Below are 22,725 nucleotides of genomic sequence, written 5' to 3'. Positions count from 1 at the left end.
AAAGTTACTTTTTATTTCCATTTTTAGTTTCTTAACTTGTGCCCTAAGGGCACAAGTTAACATGACCCTTAATATATTATTATTAGTCTAGTCTGGTCAACAGGGTCTTACTACTCTAGTTTGTTGTAGTTAGCTACAAAAGTTCTGTAAAGAGGGTCTTGCTACACTAGTTCGTTTTCTTGTATAATTCTCCAAATATTGGTGATCTTTGAGGTCTAGCTTCTTCCCAAGTTAATATATCAGCAAGTATTTTGGTTATCTAGCTCATGGTAATTTTTTCTTTTCCTTCTTTTTCATGTTTATCATGCATATGTAAATGTGCTTAGCTTTTTAACAAGCTCTTTTTTAATGTATTTTTATTGTTTTCATGTGTACAAAACAAAGAAATCATGGATATTGGTTGTTGCATGCAGATTGATTAGAGTTGGCCAAAAGGGATAGTTAAGGAAGAGAAATGGAGATGAGATATAATGCAATGGGGGAATGTCTTCATCGTGCAAGCTTAATAGATATTGTATTCTCTTGGACTCTAGAGGATATTCTCAATGAAAATCTTTTCAAATACCAGGTTCTTTCTTCACTTTTCAATACTCTAACATGCAAAACACATTAGCTTGTAATTTTTTTGGATTACTCATCCGTCAACTTGTTGATACCTTGACTTTATTCCATTTTTCATTATGTTAATTACAACATCCAAGTTTTATCTCATTAAGTGGATCGGCTATATCGATCAAATTACGTCATAATGTTATATCGTAAACCATATTTGAATCCAACTCATTAATCTTTAAATCTGCTCTAATAGTTTCCCTTATAGTTTTTAGGTCTTCCTCTACCTCTAGTAATCTGATTATCCTTCATCTGATCTACTCTCCTTACTATAGAATTTACATGTCTTTTCTTTACAAGTCCAAACCACCTAAACCTATTTTCCACCATCTTTTCTGTTAAGAGTCCCACATCGGTTAGGAGTTGGCCTGACAATTTATTTATAAGTGGGGGCAATCCTCACCTCACAAGCCGGTTTTGTGGGGTTGTATTAGGCCCAACCACCATTTCTAAGATGGTATCAGAGCCTATTGAGAGCCCATTTCTAAGATTTTCTACTACATGTGTTACACTGTTACTCCAACTCTCTCTCTCTCTCTCTCTCTCTCTCTCTCTCTCTCTCTAATGTTGTCATTTCTAAGCCTATCCCGTCTAGTCTTACCACACATCCAACGCAACATCATCATCTCCGCTATTCGTGCTTTATTCTAATGATGGTTCTTAACCGCCAAACATTCCATTCCATACAACATGTATGTCATCTGTCCAATATAATTTTCCCTTCAACTTGAGCGGTACTTCCGTGTCACTTAAAACACCCAACTTGAATACGAAATGGAGAAGTGCCTCGGGTGTTTTATATGATACAAAAATACCCTTCAAATTGAAGAGAAAATTCTACCATACAGCTGTTAGACCGGCGATGTTGTATGGAACAGAGTGTTGGGCGGCTTAGAACCAACATGAGAATAAAGTAAGCGTAGTGGAGATGAGGATGTTTCATTTTGTTAATTAATTAAAAGGAAATAGAAACACTGTGATTTTGCTTTTTCTTTTGCTCTTGATCTTGGAATCATTTGTTTTTGTTTTATTGTGAGGAAATTGGATCAAGAAAATACTTAGAAGAATTAGATGCTAGTCACATTTTTATTTGTTGCAAGTTAGATTGCCTACCACTATAACACCTTCTGTGTTGCCAACAAAATCGCATCTCAATCGATAGATTAATCTAATGGATGAGATTTGGCTGGACGACACATGATCCCTTTATAAGATATAATTGTACTAGCTTTTTTTGCCTAGTCTCTTCATTTTATGTTGTGACATGTCAAACATATTTGTAGGAAGAACTCTCTGTCTCAGTAAAGGCATCTTGAAGTGCTCTTTAATTTTGCGCAGGTACCAAAGATTCCAAAGACGTTCTTGTCAACAAATGAATACGTGAATTCATTCTTTCCTCCATTGATTGAGGAAACACATAGTGATCTGTCTTCAAGCTTGTGGAGTGTTCCACAAGCTTCTTTTTGCGAAATCAGGACAATGGAAATATCCAAAGACTTCAACTATCCCCACGCCTTGTTCTATCAGACTAAATTGAAGAACACTACCGAAGAAGTGTACGGTGTAGGAAAATATGAACCTGAGGTAGGTGACCTCGTTGCATTCACAAATATTCGACCTAGAAGCGTGTATGACGTGACCAGGATCGAAAGATATTGTCACATAGGTTATATTTGTGGATCAAAAGATGAACTTAATGATGAGATTACAATGCTGTTGTCCAAGGAGATGAATAACAACATTGATTTGAGGAGTAACAAAGCCCAGAAACTCTACGTTGTTTATCTCATTAACATGACAACAAATATTCGTATTTGGAATGCTTTGAACTCAGATATGGAAGAATCCAACATGAATATAATTAAAAAAGTGTTGCAGCCATATTCAAGGGTAAGAATCACCAAATTATTTATTGATCATAGGTTTCTGTTCTGTGTTATACTCAAGAAACTAATGTTTTTCAACTTACAAATTTAACAAACATCAATTTGAAATACTATGAGAAAAGTTTTTCCGCATTAGAATTTGTTTTGAAACTTTCATGCATATATTTCTTCAATTGATAAGATGCTGCTTGTGTTTATTTTCAATCCTTGTGAATACATCCTTCCTTCAGGTCTTAAAATCATAGTTCTAAATCACAGCCGTGGTTGCATCATGATTCTTGGTATTGGAGATAACTGTGCTCAAATTTGGTTGATATGGTCTCAGTATCAGTTGCGTTACAGAAACATAAAAAATCTCGATGCCATAGTTTTAATCTCATTCCCGGGCCATTTTTAAAATCATGTTTATAGTGCGCTCGATTATAAAAAACAGTAGCATCCTCGATTGTGGCAACAACAAGGTTTTCTGATTTTTGTTTTTTTGCAACAGCAATCATTGCCATATCAACTATATTTAACCTTTTTTTTGCAATATAAACGATCTCAATTGTAACGCTACTACTCTATTTAAATCCTTGATAACAGGACTACTTCTTGTTCTTTGATATTATCATAAAAAGTTTCATGTTTTCATTATATTTTACAGATGGAACAAAACTGTCATGCTTGCTGGTCAGGAGAAAATTTCCCTCAATCCTATTCTCGAGTAAAAAACATGATCAAAGCCCAGAATCTAAACAAATCTCAAGAAGAGTCTATTCTAAGTTGTTTTCATATAAAAAAATGTCATCACAATGATCCTATTAAACTCATATGGGGTCCACCAGGAACAGGCAAAACAAAAACAGTTGCTTCCATGCTATTCTGTCTCCTCAAGTTAAGAATCAGAACACTAACATGTGCTCCAACAAACACTGCAGTATTGGCAGTGGTGTCGCGCCTTCATAGCATAGCTAAGGATTCACTTGAGCATGGTTCATATGGTCTCGGTGACATAGTTTTATTTGGAAATAGTAAAAGAATGAAAATAGATTCTTATAAGGATCTTGGTGAAGTGTTTTTGGAGAATAGAGTTGATGATTTGTTGCGCTTTTTCTCTCCAATGACTGGATGGATAAATAGTTTGGAATCAATGATCAAGTTACTAAAGGATCCTGAAGAGCAATATGATTTGTATAAGAATGATGTGAATGAAGGCGTTGTTATGTCATTAGAAGAATTTGCCAATGGAAATTATAATCATGTGAAAAATGCATATTTTTCATACACGAAACACTGTGAGCATAATTGTCCCATGACATTGGAGGAGTTTGTGAAAAAGAAATATGATTATATTTTAGAGCAGTATGATATGTATAAAGATGATAAAAAGTTAAGTGTTGGTATGAGTATGGAACAGTTTTTAAGACAAAGATTCTGTTTCATTGGAGGGAAATTGAAGTTGTTCATGAAAACTTTGTGTACTCACTTACCAACATGTTTCCTTCCAATTAAGGTTGCGATGAAAGTTTTTAGAGTTCTTGAGTTGCTAAAATCTCTTGAAAAAGGATGTTTACATGAAAAACAAGAGTTACTTAACACTCTTTGTTTTCTTTCTGATACTATTAAGCTTCCTAAAGTTACATCCAAATATGGAATATCACAATTTTGCTTGAAGAATGCATACCTTCTTTTATGCACTGCTTCGAGTTCTGTTAAATTGTACTCAGAAGGAATGGCACAAGTGGAATTTTTAGTGATTGATGAAGCTGCTCAGCTTAAAGAATGTGAATCGGCTATTCCGTTGCAATTGAATGGCCTTAAGCGTTGTGTTCTTGTTGGTGATGAGAAACAACTCCCTGCAATGGTCAAAAGCGAGGTACTTAGAAAATTATTTTCTGTCTCATTTTAGTTGAACATTATTTGTTATACTTCTTTTCAAGTTAAGATTATCTGTTTTTTTTCCTATCTTATCAAAAAACTATACTCTGTCTTTAATTAAATATCTTTATTATTGCTTTTATTTTCTGTTGTAAGTTTTTGGTAGAAGAACTAATTAACATAAAGTAAGCTACATAACAATAAACATGTGTTTTATTGCTAAAAAATTTCTGTTTAGTGACTGTGACTGAAATATTTCAACGTCTTTAGCGATAGATTTAGCAACTGATTTTTCAAATTAGTTGCTTAATCGGTCTCTAAATTGACTGCTAAATGAGCTTGTGACCAATTTAGAGACTGATTTGGAAAATGCTATTAAACTATTAGTCGCTAATGTAAGCTACCAATTTGACATTTTCGGCCACTAAATCGTTCACTACAAAGACATATTATTAGTACTGTTAGAAACACAAACCCCTGATATTGTAAAGTGGGGAATAGTATGTGATAAGAATAAGATAATGTCTCTAACATGAGAGATAAAATGAGTTGGTGAAATATTTATCATCGCTTATGATATGGTGTTTCTTTGTCAGATTGCTGATGGGGCCGAATTTGGAAGAAGCTTGTTTGCGAGGCTGGCTATGTTGGGATACAAGAAGCATATGCTTAATGTTCAATACAGAATGCATCCATCCATTAGTATATTCCCAAGTAAAGAGTTCTATAATAAGAAACTTTCTGATTCTCAGATGGTAAGAGAAATAAGCTATAACAAGCGTTTCCTTGGAGGAAAAATGTATGGATCCTACTCTTTCATTAACATATCCAAGGGTAAAGAGCAGTGTAATCATGATCATAGTTTGAAGAACGTGATTGAAGCTGCTGCTATCTCGGAGATTATTGGAAGAATTCAAAAGGGTTGGTTTCTCTTTCTTTTTCTTCTGTCTTTAAGTTTGTTGATCAAAATTAATGACTGTAATTAGAAACCAAATACATATTTAACCATATGATATAATATACCATATACATTATGTAATTTTTTCATTTTTGTGGCAGAGTTTGTAAGGACAAGGAATAAAGTTAGCATAGGGATCATATCTCCATACAAGGCGCAAGTTCATGAAATCCAAGAGAGAGTGAAGCAGTATATGGTTTCGGATCCTAACTTCTCTATTAATGTTCGTTCCGTTGATGGTTTTCAAGGTGGCGAAGAAGACCTCATAATAATATCTACTGTTAGATCAAATTTGGGTGGAAAAGTTGGTTTTCTTTCCAATAGACAAAGAACTAATGTTGCAATCACTAGGGCTAGGTATGCTATTATTTTGTTGCTTTCAAGTATTATTTTTTTGGTCTTAACTATTAGGTTTCCAAGGAAAAGTAATCAGTTAATATATGTGTGTGTGCGCGCGCGTGCGCATGTTGATTTAAACTGATTTTATTTGTTGCAGATATGGCCTTTGGATAGTTGGAAATGCAACAACTTTGATTAATAGTAACTCTGTGTGGAGAAAAGTTGTTTTTGATGCTAAGCAGAGAAACTGTTTCCATAATGCTGATGAGGACAAGAAACTGAATCAAGTAATTGAGGATGCATGCTTTGAGTTTGAATTACTAGATGGATCTGAATCAGCATTTAATAAACTAAGCATAAGGGACATGTCAGAAACTACCAACTTCTCTAGGTAAGTGAAGCCATCACATCTTTTCATATATTCATTAGAATTGTATAATGCTTGGTATGGAAACAACTCAAGTGTTATATTTGGAAGATGACTAGTTCTACTGTGGACAACCTTCATATGTGGTCTCTTGTAGACCAATAATTGAAAATTGTTTGAAAATTTAACGATGACTGAAGATGGTTTTTAGAAGTAAAAGTTCATGGTCCTCCTTATTGTAACATTTGGGAAAGTGACATGATCAATGTCAATTTAACAAAAACAAATGTAATTGTCTCGAATTAACTTGTATTTGTTTTCCTTAGTTTTTGTGAAATCGACACTGTATTAAGTAACCTTCTCATTGATGATGCGAAGAGGGCCGTGAGTTTCTACTTATAGAGAGTGACATCTCTCGGTGTCGCTAGGATTACATATTAGGATCCACCCAATTTGTGGCATAACTTTTGGGAGAAACTAATATTTACCTGATTGTATTTCACAGCAAAACATTGACATTATGGCGACCAAAAAGAAGTGATATTTGATTGATGGCTTGATTATAGTGTGGTGATGCAATCAATCATGTGCATGGAGGTGTTTATTTTACATTTATGGAACTGAAATATTGATTTCTTGTCATGTAAGACTATGACTCAAAGCATGTTTGTGTTTCTTTTTGGAAAAAGGCAAATGCATGTTTGTGTTTATGCTCACTATTTTAGCCTTGAAATTGAAAGTTTCAATTGTTCAAAAGTACTACCAATTTTTGAAATCATTAAATCTTGGGTGGTGATTTTGGCGATCAGTATTATAGAGATTTGACTGAATACGTAAATTGGTTATTGAAATTGTAATTATTGATCAAAATAGTTTTAAATTTTTACAACGCAACTAAAAAATTTGTCCATAAGGAAAGAAAAATGATATTTATACAATCAATTTATGACAACTTTCTTTCTCATGTTTACATTATATTTTTATTTTCTTTCTCTATTGTTTTGATTTTCGTACCAATATCTACCTTTTTTTTTGTAAATGTATGGTTGTCTTATTAGTTGTCATACATATAGTTGATCAAATAAGAAAAATATGGTCAATTTTTTTGTTTTCTTACCTAATTCTCTCTTAAAATATGATCAATTAATTTCACAAGACTACAATTCAATTTGATTAACAATTAACTTTTTTGAATTATCTAGAAAGCATTATGCATTTGATAAGTATCGTGTGTGTCTATATATATATATATATATATATATATAGGGTTTTGCTAGAAGACACCTTTTGTGAAGGTGTCTTTTAGCAAGTTACTCTATGAGCATTTGCGAAAAGACACCAACTTACTTTTATGAAGGTGTCTTTTAGCAAAGTTATAACTAAAAAGTGAAAATCACACCTTGAGGTGTGACTTGCTAAAAGACACCACCAAAGGGTGGCATGTAGCAAAACCCATATATATATATATATATATATATATATATATATATATATAGAGGACATATCAAATGAGAGGGTTTTTATTGTGAGAGATGAGAGGACTAAATTACAACCATTAGATCAATCTTAATGGTTCATATGACATTTGTAAAAACGTGGTCTCACGTTATTGAATCGTCCTCCACTTCTCTTATTTTCAGTTCTCTGTATTCTTCCTTCCTCACGTCTCAACTCAAACTGGAGGTTCTACATCCATGGAAAATTAAACTTTAGGGATAATTGTTGAGAAATTACATAGAAGATGATTCATCGAAACTTAAAAATATCAATTTTATTATTCATGAACCCTTTTGAAAAAACAAAAACGATGGGTGGACCCTTTTGAATTCCATCGTTGCTGTCTATTGTCACCAAGCACTACAATTTGGATTCTGTATTTTCTTAATGTTAAATAAACTCTCTTTTTTGTTGAAAATTCTCTTAGACTTGCTTTAGTTTTTTTCTCCAGCATGACTAATTCTTCTTGTTGTTGATGAATTGATACAAAATTAGCATTTTATTTTGGAGGAAAACCACTTTTTCATTGTCATGGCAAGAATATATAATCACTTCAGTAATAAACAAACGCAACAGAAATCACTATGAGAAAACCATTTTTTTTAATGTTTGTAATTGCAAAGTAAAACTGACGCAATAGGGAGAAGATGAAGCGGTTCTTTTTTTGAGGAAGAAAAGAAAAGGGGTGAAAATGAATGTTACGCTACTGTTACTAAAATTGATTATCATAGTAATGATTAATCCAATGGCTAGCATTTAGTCCTCTCATCTCTCATATTAAGAAGTGCTCTCACTTGATATGCCCTCTATCTATATATATATATATATATATATATATATATATATATATATATATATATATATATATATATATATATATATATATATATATATATAGGACATATACTATGAGAATGGGTATCTTACATGAGAATGGTGAGAATAATTGTCAACCATTAGATAAAAAATAGATGGTTGAGATTACAAAGCCTCATTTTAAAACACGCATGCCTCTCTCTACTGTATCATTTATTTTAAACCTAGTTAGATTTTCACTTCTTCCTGGCCGCTTCATCTTCATCTACTCGATGAATTCATTATTTATCTTCTTTCTTTTGTTTCTTTTTAAAATTAAGCTTTGATTAATTAAATCTAACAGCACTTGTTCCATGAAAATGTGAAAATTGAACCTCAAATAAAGTGTATGTGATGCGATAACTAAGAAAGTAATTGAAAAATGGAATTGCATTTTTTATGTTTGTTGAATTGTACTGTGAATTCCAAAATATAAACCGAAAGGGGTTATATTGGATAGATTCTGGAAAATGATATCGGCCGAAAGTTGAAGATGAACAAATTACAATCGAAAATTAGGAGAATGATAATTGTTATAATAAGGAGAGCTATATGTGTTTTAAAATGTAACTTTTTAATCTCAACCATCAATTTTTTATCCAATGGTTGACAATTATTCTCACCATTCTCATATAAGATACCCATTCTCATAGTATATGTCATCTATATATATATATATATATATATATATATATATATTGGAATTGATTTTGAGTTTATACAATTTCTCACACAAATGATGTTGTACTCATATTCTTTTTTTTTTTTTTAATATTTTAATGAGACATATCTTTAATAGACAATCAATGGAGTGCTGTTAATATTCTTGGATGTCCATTTTCTCTAATCCTTCCACATTTCATAGAATGGTCTATAACTAACTTCAATGAGTAAATGCCTTTACTATTTGTTATTTTTTTTTGTCAAGAATTGTCATTTGCCTTTACTTCTAAGGTTAGTGAGATTATTCACACACTTGCAACTTGTAAGACTTGTGTTATGTAGGATCTTGAGAATAATGACTCGCTTAGTTTATTTTAGAAGGGGTCTTTTAGACATATCTTATTAATTAGTTACGGTGTGTAGGTGCTATAGTTATCATACAATGAGCATGCATCAATTTATTTTATCATTAAAATGAATGAAAAAATTACCATTTTTCTCTATTTTCGTTCTAGTTTTACTTAAAGTTTTTTAGTTTGGCCTTGCGCAAATTGGGTCGTCCTATTTTGGTACTTTCGTTAAGAGCTCAATTGTCAAAACTTAAGGAAACAAGAAGAATACAACTCAAAGACTGATTCATTAAGTGGAAAGAGCATTGTATATTGAACATTTTATCCACTCAATGGGGGACTCTTATTATTATCATGCTCTTTAAGAGTCGATATCCACAATAATTTTTACTACATTGGCACTAATCATATGACAGTACATTCCTTTTTTATGACATCATTCACCTATTCATATTTGGTGGAAAATATTAATCCAACTTATAAGTAAATCTTTTCATGACACAACTCTCAATGAAATCCAACCTATCTATCCATATTCACACTTGATAATATATTGAGACGCTAGAACTGAAAGAGAGAAAGATAATTATATTATTCATTCATTATAATGATGAGGATGTACAATACTATATGTATATAGATGTAGCATGTACACCCTCCGGTCACAAATATAAGCAAAAATTCACATTTTAGATTCATTCAATAAATGATGTATATGGACTATTAAATAGACCACATACATCATTTATTGAATGAACCTAAAAAGTAAGTTTTTGTTTATATTTGTGACCGGAGGAGGGTGTATGTACTATATAAACGACATCTTTATTTAGTTTAATTATTGATTATGCTTTCCTTAAAATTTATCCAATGTATATGAGTTAGTGATTTACGAAATCGAAGTTTCAATCCACGAAGAAGTAAAAAAAAGTTTCCGTCTACACCGGTAAAAAAAAAAAATTGTTCATAATTTAAAAATTGTAAAAACGTGGACGGCAGGATTCGAACCTGCGCGGGCAAAGCCCACATGATTTCTAGTCATGCCCGATAACCACTCCGGCACGTCCACTTTGTTGTTCTTGTTTTACTCTGTTTCGAAACTATTCAATATTCTTGGCTTTCGTTAACATAGAAAACACAGTGGCTTCTAATTGATACAAAAATTTCCATAAACTTGAAATGGACTTTCTGACTATTTTATCAAAAATACAGCTTACAATTACATAATATTGGTGAATAAGTTTCTTGATTAACCTTAACGTACCATGAAGAATTGTGTTATCATAGTCTATATCATTTAGAGTCTCTTTAATTCGTTAAATGGTGAGTCTTTTTTTTTTTTATAATATATTGAACAAATATTCAAGATACTAGGCGGTTTTTTTCATGTAAGATGTTTGGTTTACAATGGATAACACAAATAACATAAAGAGAAATTTACTATAATATTGTTTATTTATAAATGTAAATATTAATTAATAGATGAGAGAGGGTGAGAGTGATATTTACCAAGACCATGATTTTATTCGATTGATCACAACAACAAAAAAAACTCAAAATGTATCAAAATATTTGTAGCACACAAATATAATGCTCGTTTTTCTCAACTACCATAACAAAGATATCCAAGAAAAGAATTCAAGTTCAATTTCTAGAATCACTCATTTGAGAGGTAGTTCAACCTTAATAAAAAGAAATTGAATGTTTTGCGTTGACTTGAGGATTAGTTTTATAGCATATCCGAAGAATCTAAGACGTGGAGATACCTCAAGAGACCTATTGGAGGTTAAAGATTCATATTAAAGTGACTTAGAAAAAAAAATATAAAGAAGTAAATCATCAAATTGGTTCATGTCTTTGTAAGTCACTCTCAAATTATTCACGGACTCTGTTAATATTTCAAACCAGTATTTGTCAAAAGTTTTTCAATTAGGTCTCTCGTCATATGACAAAAATATAAAGAGAGTCACTTAATTGAGAAACTTTTGATAAAATCGAATACCAATTTAAAATATTTACAAAGTCTAAACTAATTTGAAAGAAACTTAAAAGAAATTGATCAATTTGGTGGTTTACTCAAAACAAAAACACTCCTTTTTTAAAATAGGGTTAAATATGTTTTTGGTCCCTATAAATACATCAGCTTTTCGTTTTAGTCGCTCTAAAATTTTCCTTCAACTTTTAGTCCCTATAAAATTTTCAATCACTACTTTTGGTCCCTATTTTTAAGTTAATTTTTGTATATTTTAATGAAATTGTGAAGAAATGTGTAGAATATTGTAAACAATATTCCCAAAAAAAAATTAGAATTTTTTAACAAAATACAAATTAAATATAATTTTTAACCGTAAAAAATATAAAAATTCATATTAAATTCATGTTTTGTTAAAAAAAATTAATTTTTTTTAGGAGAGGTTCTCATAATATTATGAATTTTTCTACAAAATTTTATTCAAAAATATGAATTCTACATATGAGTTTACTTTAAAGGAGGGACCAAAAATGAAGATGGAAAATTTTTTAGGGACCAAAAGCTGAAGAAATTTTTTAGAGGGACTAAAACGAAAAATTAACATATTTATACGGAACAAAAACATATTTAACCCTTTAATATATGTTTCCTTCTAATAATGTAGCTGCAAAAAGTATGGGTGTTTACAGATTGGATCAATTTTGGCAAAATATGTTGCTCGAGCCAATCAAATTCTATTGATTTGAATTGGATACAAATTAGTAATTTTTTATCAAATTCAAATTAACCTAGTTTGATGATGAGCGGTTTGGTTCTCACTAAGTCATGAAACATAGTTTTTTTTTAAAAAAAAAAAAAAAAAAAAAAAAGAGGTTAATTATTTCGTAAAATTTCAACATTGAACTAAATTTCACAATTTAAAATTTTAAAAGTTGAACTAAATTGAAAGTTTTAAATATGGTGTTGTAAATTGAAAACTTTTAGATCAACATATACAAGTTTTAAACTACACTGACAATAATGAAATAAGAAATCACAGTAAATTTGAGCATATAAGATTTGTAGATCTTAAATCATAAACTCGTCAGCCGAATCAAACTACTTTTGGTTTGGTTGGTTCGGATTCAATCCAAACTATAAAATTTCTTAACCAAACACTATGGAAATTGTTCTTTTCCTTTTTATTTTTGTTCATTCACTGATCTTAAAAGTGCATGTATGAGTTAACTTATAGTAAAAAATGATTAACGTAAATTAACTCACGTAAAAAAAATCGAACGTTAATTAACTTACGTCGAATATTTTTCAAGGAATAAGCAATTTTAAAAGGAAGAAGAGCAATTATCAAACACTTCGGGTTGTGTTGGGTCGTGGAATTGACCCATATCCAACAATACCTCTAGATAAGTAGATGATAAGTTAGATAAAGGATTGCCTCAATGCAACTAGAAAGCTCTGGCTTTTTCTCATTGTTCTTTTGCTTTTATTTGGAGGTTATATCCTTATTGCAAATGATAAGACATGTGACATTTACAAAGTAGTACACACCTCATACTACCAAGAAGAAAAGAAGTATAAAATCTCAATAAATCTGGTAATTAATCCGTTGTATTTAGTGATAATTAAAAAAAAAAAGACACTAATTCATTTGTTTTTTTGACAATGACACTAATGACAATGACACTAATTAATTTATTGACCAACAGAATCAACTTAATCATGTCGCACATAGTCACGACAACTTTTATTGTTACCATGCTTGGTATAAGTAATTTTACTGTTTAATCTGCACGGGTTAAACCATCAAATTTTACACCTTTTTTGTATGTTTACACCTGGAAATAGATTAAGATTAAATCACTTACACAGTTGAGAGGGGTTAAGAATAAATGACCCATGAAACAAATATGCATGTGAGATGCCCGGCCAATAGTCATGCATTTACGACTTTAAGGTCCAAAAAAATTAAAAATGTCATGCCATTCATTTCCTCTTTTATGGTCCAAAACAATTAAAAATGTCGTTTGTTTTATTAAACATAATGTCCTCTAACAAAGGACCACTTTAAGGTCCTAACATGGTCATTCTTCTTTTTGCAGGCTACAAAGTTAATACGATTAATTATTTAATCATTTCTATATTTGTTAGTCAAATTTAGTTAGAATGTTACTTGGACAAGAGATAGCAAAATGGGTTGAACTTGTAAAGTTAATGCATAAAAATGACAGGTAGGTTAGGTAATAATCATTGAGTCAAGAAATTACTCGTTATTATGGTGGCTACCTTTGTAAATATATAATCATTGACATAATTTTTTATATGGAGAATCATTGACATGTTCTTTTGGTTGAGATAGATTTTGTCATATTAGAATTGGACAATAAATTACTATGTATTTTTATGTATTTTTTGTGTATTTTTTATTAGTTTATTTAATTAGTTGCTAGAAAATATTGCAGAGCTCCTCCTAATTTAATTGCTCGAATGTTGCACAAAATACTATACTAGACTTAATAAGTGATTATCTTTGGAGGCTAACCCGTTAAAGGGAGGTTTTCAAGTATACTCTCATATTTTTCTTTTTACCTTTTTAAACAAACAATGTACACTCTCATTACTTTAGCCCATATTGTGAAACAAACATTCATTTTAAGTTTTTTAAAACAAAAAATGGTACAAAAAATGTGAGAAAATTGTTTAGGCTCGTATTAAGTTGTTAAACTATTACAACCTTAAAGTGAAAAGTTGTTAAATTTATAAAAAAGATAAGCTTTACTTATTAAGTAGTCGCGGCCAATGTCTTTTTGGGGAAGTTGTCAAATGATGAAGATCTCTCAAATTGTGGCTCCAACTCAAGATATTTTTAAAGTTAATGTGATTTATATCTTCTTGAGTAAAATATTCACTTCTTCTTCTTCTTCTTCTTAGCTCACTAAAATTTAAGTTTCCCTAGTGGATTCACCGGTCTTGCATATTGTATTTTTGATGTTTTAACCATGTTTGTGTCTTAATTTAAATATCATTTTTACTGAAAAAAATTATTTCCATTATGAAAGTGAAAATCTTGTTTGATTAGTTTTGGAAGAAAAACATTTTTAATACAAAAGGGAGAAGATACATAATTTATTTATATAAAAATTAAATTGTACTCCCTCCGTTTTAAAATGAATGTCGTTTAAGGTTTTTACGCATATATTAAGAAATACATTAATTAAAAGAAAGAGATATGTTATTTTACCAAATTATCCTAATCAACTATTGGTTTGTTTTTCATTAAAGAAAAAAATAATACTTTGGAAGTAGTGTATATCGTATTAATTGAAAGGTACAATTGAAAAGGAGAAATTATTATTGCATTGGAAACTGAAAGTGACATTCATTTTGAAACAAATTCTTTTAGCTAAAATGACACTCATTTTGAAACGGAGAAAGTATTAAAGTATTATAAAAAAATTGAATAAAAGTTACCTTAATATTTTAAAATATTAAATAATTGAAAATGAAAAATTCTGAAGATTTTTTTTTAGAGGACAAATATTCTAAAGATAAAAATTATAAGGAGAATGCTAAAGAGTGTCCATGAACATTGGTTAAACATCTAAAACAAGTAAGTCTTGATAAAGAAATTGTATAATCACTACTTTGATAAAAAAAAATATAAATCTTATCTTATATTTTTAAAACAAAATTTCTATTTACTAATTTCCTAACTGATGTTCCGGGGAGTATTGGTTAGTGAGACCCAAATTACAATCAAATGAATGCTATAAATTTTTAGAGTTGAGTATAAGGAGTGAAAATAACAAACAAAAAAATGGAATTGATATTGATAGGTACTATACATTCCAATCAATTTGGTTAAAAAAAATACATTGCAATCAATGAGTATCTACTTGCCTTTAACTTTTGAGTATTACTTTTCCCACCCTATGCCTTTCCTAGCGCGCCCTATTTTTTTTCCAAAATTACCCTCGGGGATTTCCGAATTATATAATCCGGAATGAATCAGTGCACAGAACTGAAACAGATTTTCATGTCATTGTGGTTTTTATCATTTTTTTTCAATAAATCGTTATATATGTTTGTATAAAAGACAATTAACTTAAATATTATTTCAAAAAATGATTATATATATCATTATACCAAAAAAAGAGTTGAATTTATATCATTACACATTTCACCTAATGATATACATTTCAACTAAACTAATGATATATATCTAATCTATGGCGTTGAAAGATCAATGGGACTATCATCCACTTCAACCTTCACAACAGGAGCAGGTCCAGCACCAACCCTCTCATCGGGATCAAGATTTTCAACAACGTACAATTCTTCATCATCTTCTATGACCTCTACACCCGCCGCCCGACTTAGCTCATTATAATCTGCCATACGATTGACATATCTATCAGGCCATGTGTCTGCATCCTCTCGATGGTATTGTCTCCATAGAGCGGAAGTGGGAGGAATCGGACAACCATCCTTCAATTTCAAGGCCATAAAATGGTTGTCATTCACATATGCCAGACATATCAACGGATCGATAGTTGGAGGCGGCGGTGGACCACATAGAGAGAAAAAGATTTCTGATTTCCCAATGGACAACACAACAACCGTTTGGTTGAATTTCTGTGCGATGAGGAACCCCATATCCGGCATTGTCATCCATTTATCTGGTGGTGCAATGCCAATACCGGAGTAGGATAGAGCGTCCAAGACCTCGTTATACCGCCTATCATCATTAATCATCCTCCGATGGCGGCCATTTTCTACACCGATAAGCTCTTTGTAAAGGTTGTACCGGACTAATACGTGATCATCAACAGTCAAGTTACGTAGGACCGCAACTGCTCGGAACCCACAATGGCCATCACCGGGTACATCCGTAACCTTTTGAATAAAGCCATGCATCCAATTTGGGATTTGGTCTTTGTTTGGTATGTGGACCTCAACGGGTGTTGGCTTCTTGAGATTTTTTGGAATTGGCTTAGGAGGAGTAGGAGACATGTTGCTTTTCCGTGCTCTCTTTCTACTTGTCCCTGTTGACCGTGTCTGTGAACCCTGTGTTTCTTGCTCTTGGGAGTCAACAATCTCCCATAGGGAAGGGGACCGCCTTGTCGATCGAATTCTTTGCTTATCTTTCTTTGGAGCTCCTTTGGTGGTGACCTTATTTGGCAGTGGACGCATAGAGGTGGTTTCCGGTAAAACAAATTGCCGGAATTGTTCTTTCAAATGCACTTTCATGTTGTAATCGGCGTCCTTGAACCGCGCCTACAATGTGTAACAAAACAGTCAGAAGCAAACCAGTCAGAAACATGCCATTCTGTTACTACTGGTGTCTTCCGGATTATACAATCCGAAATAGAGAAGGTAATCCGGATTGTATAATCCGGAACTTCCCGATACACCCTTTGCATGAGCCTTAAATGCACTTGCATGGGGCGTAAATGCTACTTATCCGGATTACATAATCCGGAATACATCTGTTATGTCCGGATTATGTTATCCGGATTGCACCAGTACAGAATACAGAAACAGAAATACTGGGCAGAACATAAACTAACACAGTGTTGGGAAAATACCTGGAAAATATCCCATTCTGGCAATAGAGAGATGTCTTTTTTTTTTAAGCTTCGGGTCAACCTCGTACTCGAACCCCAACGTCTTCTAGTGGGTGTGAATTTCTTCCAAACACCTTGTCTTTGAACCAATGTTCAAGCATGATAATGCTCGTCTGAAACGAAGCATGTATTGCGGTATGTTGCAGCTCTAGCATGGCATGAACGGATTTCCAGTTTGTGCTCAAATCACCCATACTACTACTCAGATACTTTTTCAACCGATCGTGTGCAGATTCAGCTCTATTTGTTGTAGTATTCCTCATATGAAGGTGTTTGTCAACCCAAAACCTCACAAACTTATCCTTAACCGGATCCAAAATTGTCTTTTCAACATAATCCAAAAACTTGGGAAATTTTAAGCATACAACTTTGAACCGGGTCCAATTATCAATATATGCTTCCTCCGTGTCGGAGTCCACAATATCCATCCATGCAGCCATCACAGTCTTCACAACCGAACCAGGCTTAATCGGTTGCCCATTCTTGCCTTTGAGATCCGTCACTTTGCAATCCACTTTACATTTTGCTCTCACATTTTGTCCAATGTGATATGAGCACAACAAAGTAGTAGCTTTAGGGAAAACCTTTTCCACGGCATTGATCAAAGCATTGTCCCGATCAGTGACAACTACTTTGGGGTAGAGATCTTTGGAGTGCAACATCTCACGACACCTCTCAAGAGCCCAATAAACATTGTCTTGCCTCTCAGACATCATATAGGCAAAAGCAATGGAGAATTTTTTCATGGTAGAGGTGTTACCGACAAACTCAAGCAATGGAAGATGATACTTGTTTGTTTTGTATGTGGAATCCAACACAAGCACCGTGGAGAAAGTGTTAAACAACTTGATAGACTCTGGATGTGCCCAAAAAACATCACTGACTTCATCAGAATCATGATACTTCCTACAATGAAAAACGTAACCATTATCAACCAAAGACTTCAAGAGATGTTGCATGTCATTCCTTGTACCCCTAATGGACCGCCTATATCTGTAAGTAGCATTATAAACGTGTTTGATGGTAGTTGAAGTGGCATGGTTCCTCTTCTTTAAGTTGGTAAGCATTTGCCTCGGAGGGACATTAGATTCCACCATCTCTTCAAGGTGAACACGTTCATTTGGGTTTAGACGACCGGCGGTTTTATGACCTTTCAACACATCTGTCATGCCATCGTTGTGTTTACCATCACCAACTTTGAGGCTCCACTCACCACCAGTCAACAAGTAACCTCTCAGCCTAAATGGACACTCACATTTAACCGAACCAGCTATCTCACGCCGACTCTTTCTCTTGTACTCAGTGTATGAACCTCCCCTTTCACATATCAAAGTAACGAATGCATTTCTTCCATTGCCACCGTTATCGGATTTACCAATAACAGTGGAAAACCCAAGCTTCCTAGATTTCTGTCGAACCCACTCCAACAAATCATTCCGTGTTGCAAACTTGCGTTTGGTGGTAAAATGTTCTCGCTGGTCAATACAAACAGCAACAACTGGAGGTGGTACAACAGGAGGAATAGGAGGAGGAGCATCCACTACTTTCGGGGGTGGTGGTGGGGGATTCTTGGATTTCGCATCTCCGGAATCATGCGCATATTCAAGTAAAAGAAGCGGGTCCACAACAGGAGGTTCATTCTGAGGTACATCATCATTTGGGGGATCAACAGGAACAACCATGACTGAAAACAGTGCAAAACAGAGTCAGAAAATGAACACAGTTTCTGTACTGCTGGTGTCCGGAAAATGTTATCCGGAATGCATGAATACAGCCCGGATTACATATTCCGAAAAAGTACAGTGAAGATCATACAACGCGATCAAAGCTTAATCGCCTAAAAATCGACTAGGGAAAGGTTTATATACACATTACCTTTGCATTCAGACGAAAATAATGATGTTAACACCCCTTGATGGCCAGATTGCTGCTCCAAACCATGATTTCGCCCAAATGGAGTGTTTTTTAGGGGTGTAGGGAGTGTTTTTGATAAAGGTGATCTGCTTCAGCTAGGTTCTGGAGAACTATATATAACCTAGCTCTCCGGATTACATATTCCAGAACAAAATGTCTACTTTTTCCCGCTCGTTTCGAATACAGGGCGTGCGGAATATCTTCTTCGGAAAACAGCTGTTATGTCCGGATTATGTTATCCGGATTGTATTTCAACTGACCAACCCCAAGTTTCGCAAGTCCTGACGAGACAGGGTGATTTTCAAAAGGTCTGGATTATACATTCCGAATATTGTCCGGAATATATTATCCGGATAAAGGGTATTTTGGTCAAAAAAATAGGGCGCGCGAGAAGGCCATAGGGTGGGAAAAGTAATACTCTTAACTTTTTCTTGCTACTTATTAAGCCTCACACACACAATATCTGCCCATCCATTTACGTGGCAGACTTTCTCTCTTACACTCACTTACTTTCATTTTCTCCATCTATAAGTATTATCTATTTATTTATTTTAAAAAAAGATTTATCATTTGTCTAGTTTTTAGTTATACGATGATTAATACTAGTCTATATATATATACACACACACATACACACACACATATACACACACATTTGAATTCTGAACTTGAGCTATTCTTATGCATGAGTTGTGATGATGTGACATGTCTAAATAAACTTCAATTCCTTATTCTCTATTGAAACATTTTCACTCTCTTTTTTTTTTTGACAAGAAAAACATTTCCACTCTCTTAATAACTATATAATCTCCAATTCATAATTATTATTTACTATCCATTGATCTATTTATATATTTCAATGAAAAATGAATACTAGGTGCCAATTATGAAGATTGTATATGAATAGTTTTTTTTAAATTATTTATCTTAAATATATACTAAACTACACTTATGGTTACGTTAAAAAATACTGTACACTTACACAGTGCCGACCTAACACATTCTATGGCATAAAGCGAACTATAATATGAAGCTTTTTTAATGAGTAATTAATATAAATTTATAGGTTTTATAATAAAAAAATACAATTAAAAAGAAAAATAAATAATTTCATTATATAAGTGGAAGTGATGTAAGTGTAGCATTGACGAAAAAATAGTGCGCATTGTAAAGTTGTACTAGGAAGTGTTGAACCCATGTTGTAAGCATCATAAAGTCTCGTGTCTACCATCTTTGCTTCATGACAAAGTTTTATAACTCATTTGTTTTTTGAATCTTTGTATAATTTATTTGTCGTGTGGCTTTTATTCGTTTTTATATACACACACATAGTTTTGTCTATTATGAGGCCTTTATTCCAAGTCTAAAACTCAGGAGCCTAAAGCAAGGGCTTGGGTTGCCTTACCCTACATTGTATTATTAATATGATATAAATAGATGCTCATCATGAGATATTATATATCTTTTTCAAAATCTTTAAAATAAAAAACTATAGACTATTTATGAATACATGTTTTATATTATTTATCTTAACTTTTCACTAAATTTGCACATATACTAATAATACATGAATTGATGAAAAAATATAAGCGTTCAATCTATTTATCTGTTTATCATTTCTATATTGTAAAGTGAGCTTGAATTAACCTTATGTTTGAATTGTGCATATGTGGTACTATATAAAGAGTTCTATCATTCTCTTAAAACCTTGCAACTATTTACTATATCAATTTAATGTCTAATTATATTATACAACTAATACCACAAAAAACTGATGCATTCATGTATACAATATGTATACAAATTATCAAAAAAATAAATAAAAAACTAATACATATTGGTTTGATATACTAATACAGTACACCCTAAAAAAGTAAAAAGATTACAATATATATATATATATAAAATTATCACACCAATTTTTAACTATGTTTACGTTGTAAAAAATAACTTTAACTACCTTTCTTTTTCTATTCCTTAACTACTCCAATACTCATTCACATTAAATCATGGCAAAGTTAAATCATTAGAATTGTTGGTTACAATTTTTATTTATTGCATGTTATTGTCCTATTCAATAATGTTGTGTATAAATACATAATTATGTATGGGTGTTACATGTTTATAGCATACATTTTAGTTTTGGGTCGTCATCACATTCTATAAGAAACTTGCGAATTGTGTGTATAAATACATAATTTGTGCATAGGTGTTACATGTTTGTAGTATACATTTTAGTTTTGGGGTCATCATCACATTCTCTAATAAACTTGTGAATAGTAGCTTTCAAGTTTGTATGGTGATTTTTGTTTATTTTTCTTGTTTATCTGATATGTTTTGGATATTCATAATTTTATGTGATAGGATAGAGACTCAAAGTTACTCTAGTATATACATTGGTCAAATATTTTATCTCTAATTTTGATAATTGACATGAGAATCAAAATACATTGATCGAATATGTTATCTCTATTTTTTTTATAATTGACATTAGAGACGATATAACATTTCTTAGTCAACTTTTATAACTTTCTTATCTTTTACTTATTGTTTCATCATTATAGAGTCAATGATACAGCAAGTTGTCTTTTTTGTGTTTTTACTATACATACAAGTTTCAACCACAATTAGGCACATGTTAGGCTGACATATAATAACATAGGCTAGCACACATAGCTACAAGTTAATCATTGTATGATGTTGATGCTTCATTATTATGTAGAATTTTATTTAGTTAGTTGGTCTGCTTGTAACGATGAAATATAGTATACTGAATTTTATATGCTTCTTGTTCAATTCTAAATATATGTATGGTATATTTTCTTTTAATAATTAGGGGGAGAAAGATGATTATCATTTCATTTACAAAATTGTAGAAATGTTTGAAGCAATTGATGGAGAACTGTATTTCACAGCGCATTGGTATTATAGAGCCAATGACACAGTAAGTTATCTCTTTTGGGTCAACACGAAGCCAGCCTCCCCGTCTCACTCCGCCGTAGCTTCCTCAATCGAAGGGTACTATACGATGAAGCATATGCTTCCTCATCGTGTGATGAAGTATGCCGTCAAAAAAGGTGGCATCATAATGGGATTGGATGTGGGGACGCAAAAAACGGGTGTCGTTTTCTATGATATACTCAAACCTTAACAACCACGCACATACAGCCTTATACAAATGGTGGACAGGTGGGAGAAGCTCAAAAGTCCTTCCACACTTGCGAAAGAACTAGAGAAACTGGTGGTCGAACACAAGGTTGCATGTATGATTGTTGGATTGCCAAAAGGCTACCCATTTTCGAATGATATGTCAAATGAAATTGTTTTCATTGTCAATGGTCTTCCAAGGACAGGGATCCTATGTCATTTACCGTACACGTACATAGATGAGGATCGCAGTTCACAGCTCGCTAAGAACCATCTAAAGGATGCACATAAAGAGATCCAAAAAATTGAGGGATCAAGGACAAGTGGGCAGCTGAGATTATTGTGACTCGGTTCTTGAAGCCATACATGAGTTTGTTACGAGAGTTGCACATTGGACATATTCCACTTTTGGATTCGGAGAAAACAGACAGAAAAATGTGATAAATAGCAATCACGATTATGTGTTAAATCAATTCATGACGACAAGTTTCATGACATTATCTGTGTTAAATAAATTCGTGACGACAAGTCTCATGACATTCATCAACATTATCTATTTCTTTAACAACATATATTTTTTTGCGGCTAAAAAAAAAGTTATCTCTTTTGTGTTTTTATTATGCATACAAGTTTCAACCACGATTATGTTTGAGCATTATTTGATTTTTTTCTTGGAAATTG

The 22,725-nt window shown here is 32.4% G+C and overlaps 2 protein-coding genes and 1 non-coding gene across 3 annotated transcripts; 1 reads left to right on the top strand and 2 right to left on the bottom strand.

The window, feature by feature from the left end:
* The first annotated feature begins 413 nt into the window (after nucleotides 1-413).
* Nucleotides 414-6,050, top strand: LOC146923596 (helicase sen1-like). Its single transcript, XM_085708759.1, has 6 exons — nucleotides 414-568; nucleotides 1,951-2,502; nucleotides 3,145-4,356; nucleotides 4,955-5,279; nucleotides 5,418-5,673; nucleotides 5,813-6,050. Exons 1-6 carry the CDS (start codon nucleotides 455-457, stop codon nucleotides 6,048-6,050), a joined length of 2,697 nt encoding a protein of 898 aa, XP_085564885.1. The 5' UTR covers nucleotides 414-454.
* A 4,324-nt stretch (nucleotides 6,051-10,374) lies between these two features.
* TRNAS-AGA (transfer RNA serine (anticodon AGA)) lies at nucleotides 10,375-10,456 on the bottom strand. Its single transcript has one exon. It is a non-coding gene; the product is annotated as a tRNA-Ser (tRNA).
* A 5,127-nt stretch (nucleotides 10,457-15,583) lies between these two features.
* Nucleotides 15,584-18,665, bottom strand: LOC146923594 (uncharacterized). The gene is made up of 2 exons (XM_085711739.1): nucleotides 17,013-18,665; nucleotides 15,584-16,633 (listed from the first exon to the last, which is right to left on the bottom strand). The coding sequence occupies exons 1-2, from the start codon at nucleotides 18,663-18,665 to the stop codon at nucleotides 15,584-15,586; spliced, it is 2,703 nt and encodes a 900-aa protein (XP_085567865.1).
* Between the last annotated feature and the right edge of the window lie 4,060 nt (nucleotides 18,666-22,725).

Source organism: Medicago sativa, chromosome 5 (genome assembly GCF_051527215.1).
Source record: "Medicago sativa cultivar Bolivia chromosome 5, Bolivia_mono, whole genome shotgun sequence".
NCBI lineage: Eukaryota > Viridiplantae > Streptophyta > Magnoliopsida > Fabales > Fabaceae > Medicago > Medicago sativa.
The sequence above is the reverse complement of the archived record's forward strand: the minus strand, read 5'-3'. Positions and strand labels throughout refer to the sequence as shown.

What these genes read in the sequence shown, in the direction of transcription:
- LOC146923596 (XM_085708759.1), top strand. Translation starts at nt 455, where the DNA reads ATGGAGATGAGATATAATGCAATGGGGGAATGTCTTCATCGTGCAAGC. An exon ending in AAAATCTTTTCAAATACCAG is followed by an intron (nt 569 to 1,950) that starts GTTCTTTCTTCA and finishes AATTTTGCGCAG; the next exon opens with GTACCAAAGATTCCAAAGAC. An exon ending in TATTGGAAGAATTCAAAAGG is followed by an intron (nt 5,280 to 5,417) that starts GTTGGTTTCTCT and finishes TTTTTGTGGCAG; the next exon opens with AGTTTGTAAGGACAAGGAAT.
- LOC146923594 (XM_085711739.1), bottom strand. Translation starts at nt 18,665, where the DNA reads ATGGTTGTTCCTGTTGATCCCCCAAATGATGATGTACCTCAGAATGAA. An exon ending in TAGAAGACGTTGGGGTTCGA is followed by an intron (nt 16,634 to 17,012) that starts GTACGAGGTTGA and finishes TACACATTGTAG; the next exon opens with GCGCGGTTCAAGGACGCCGA.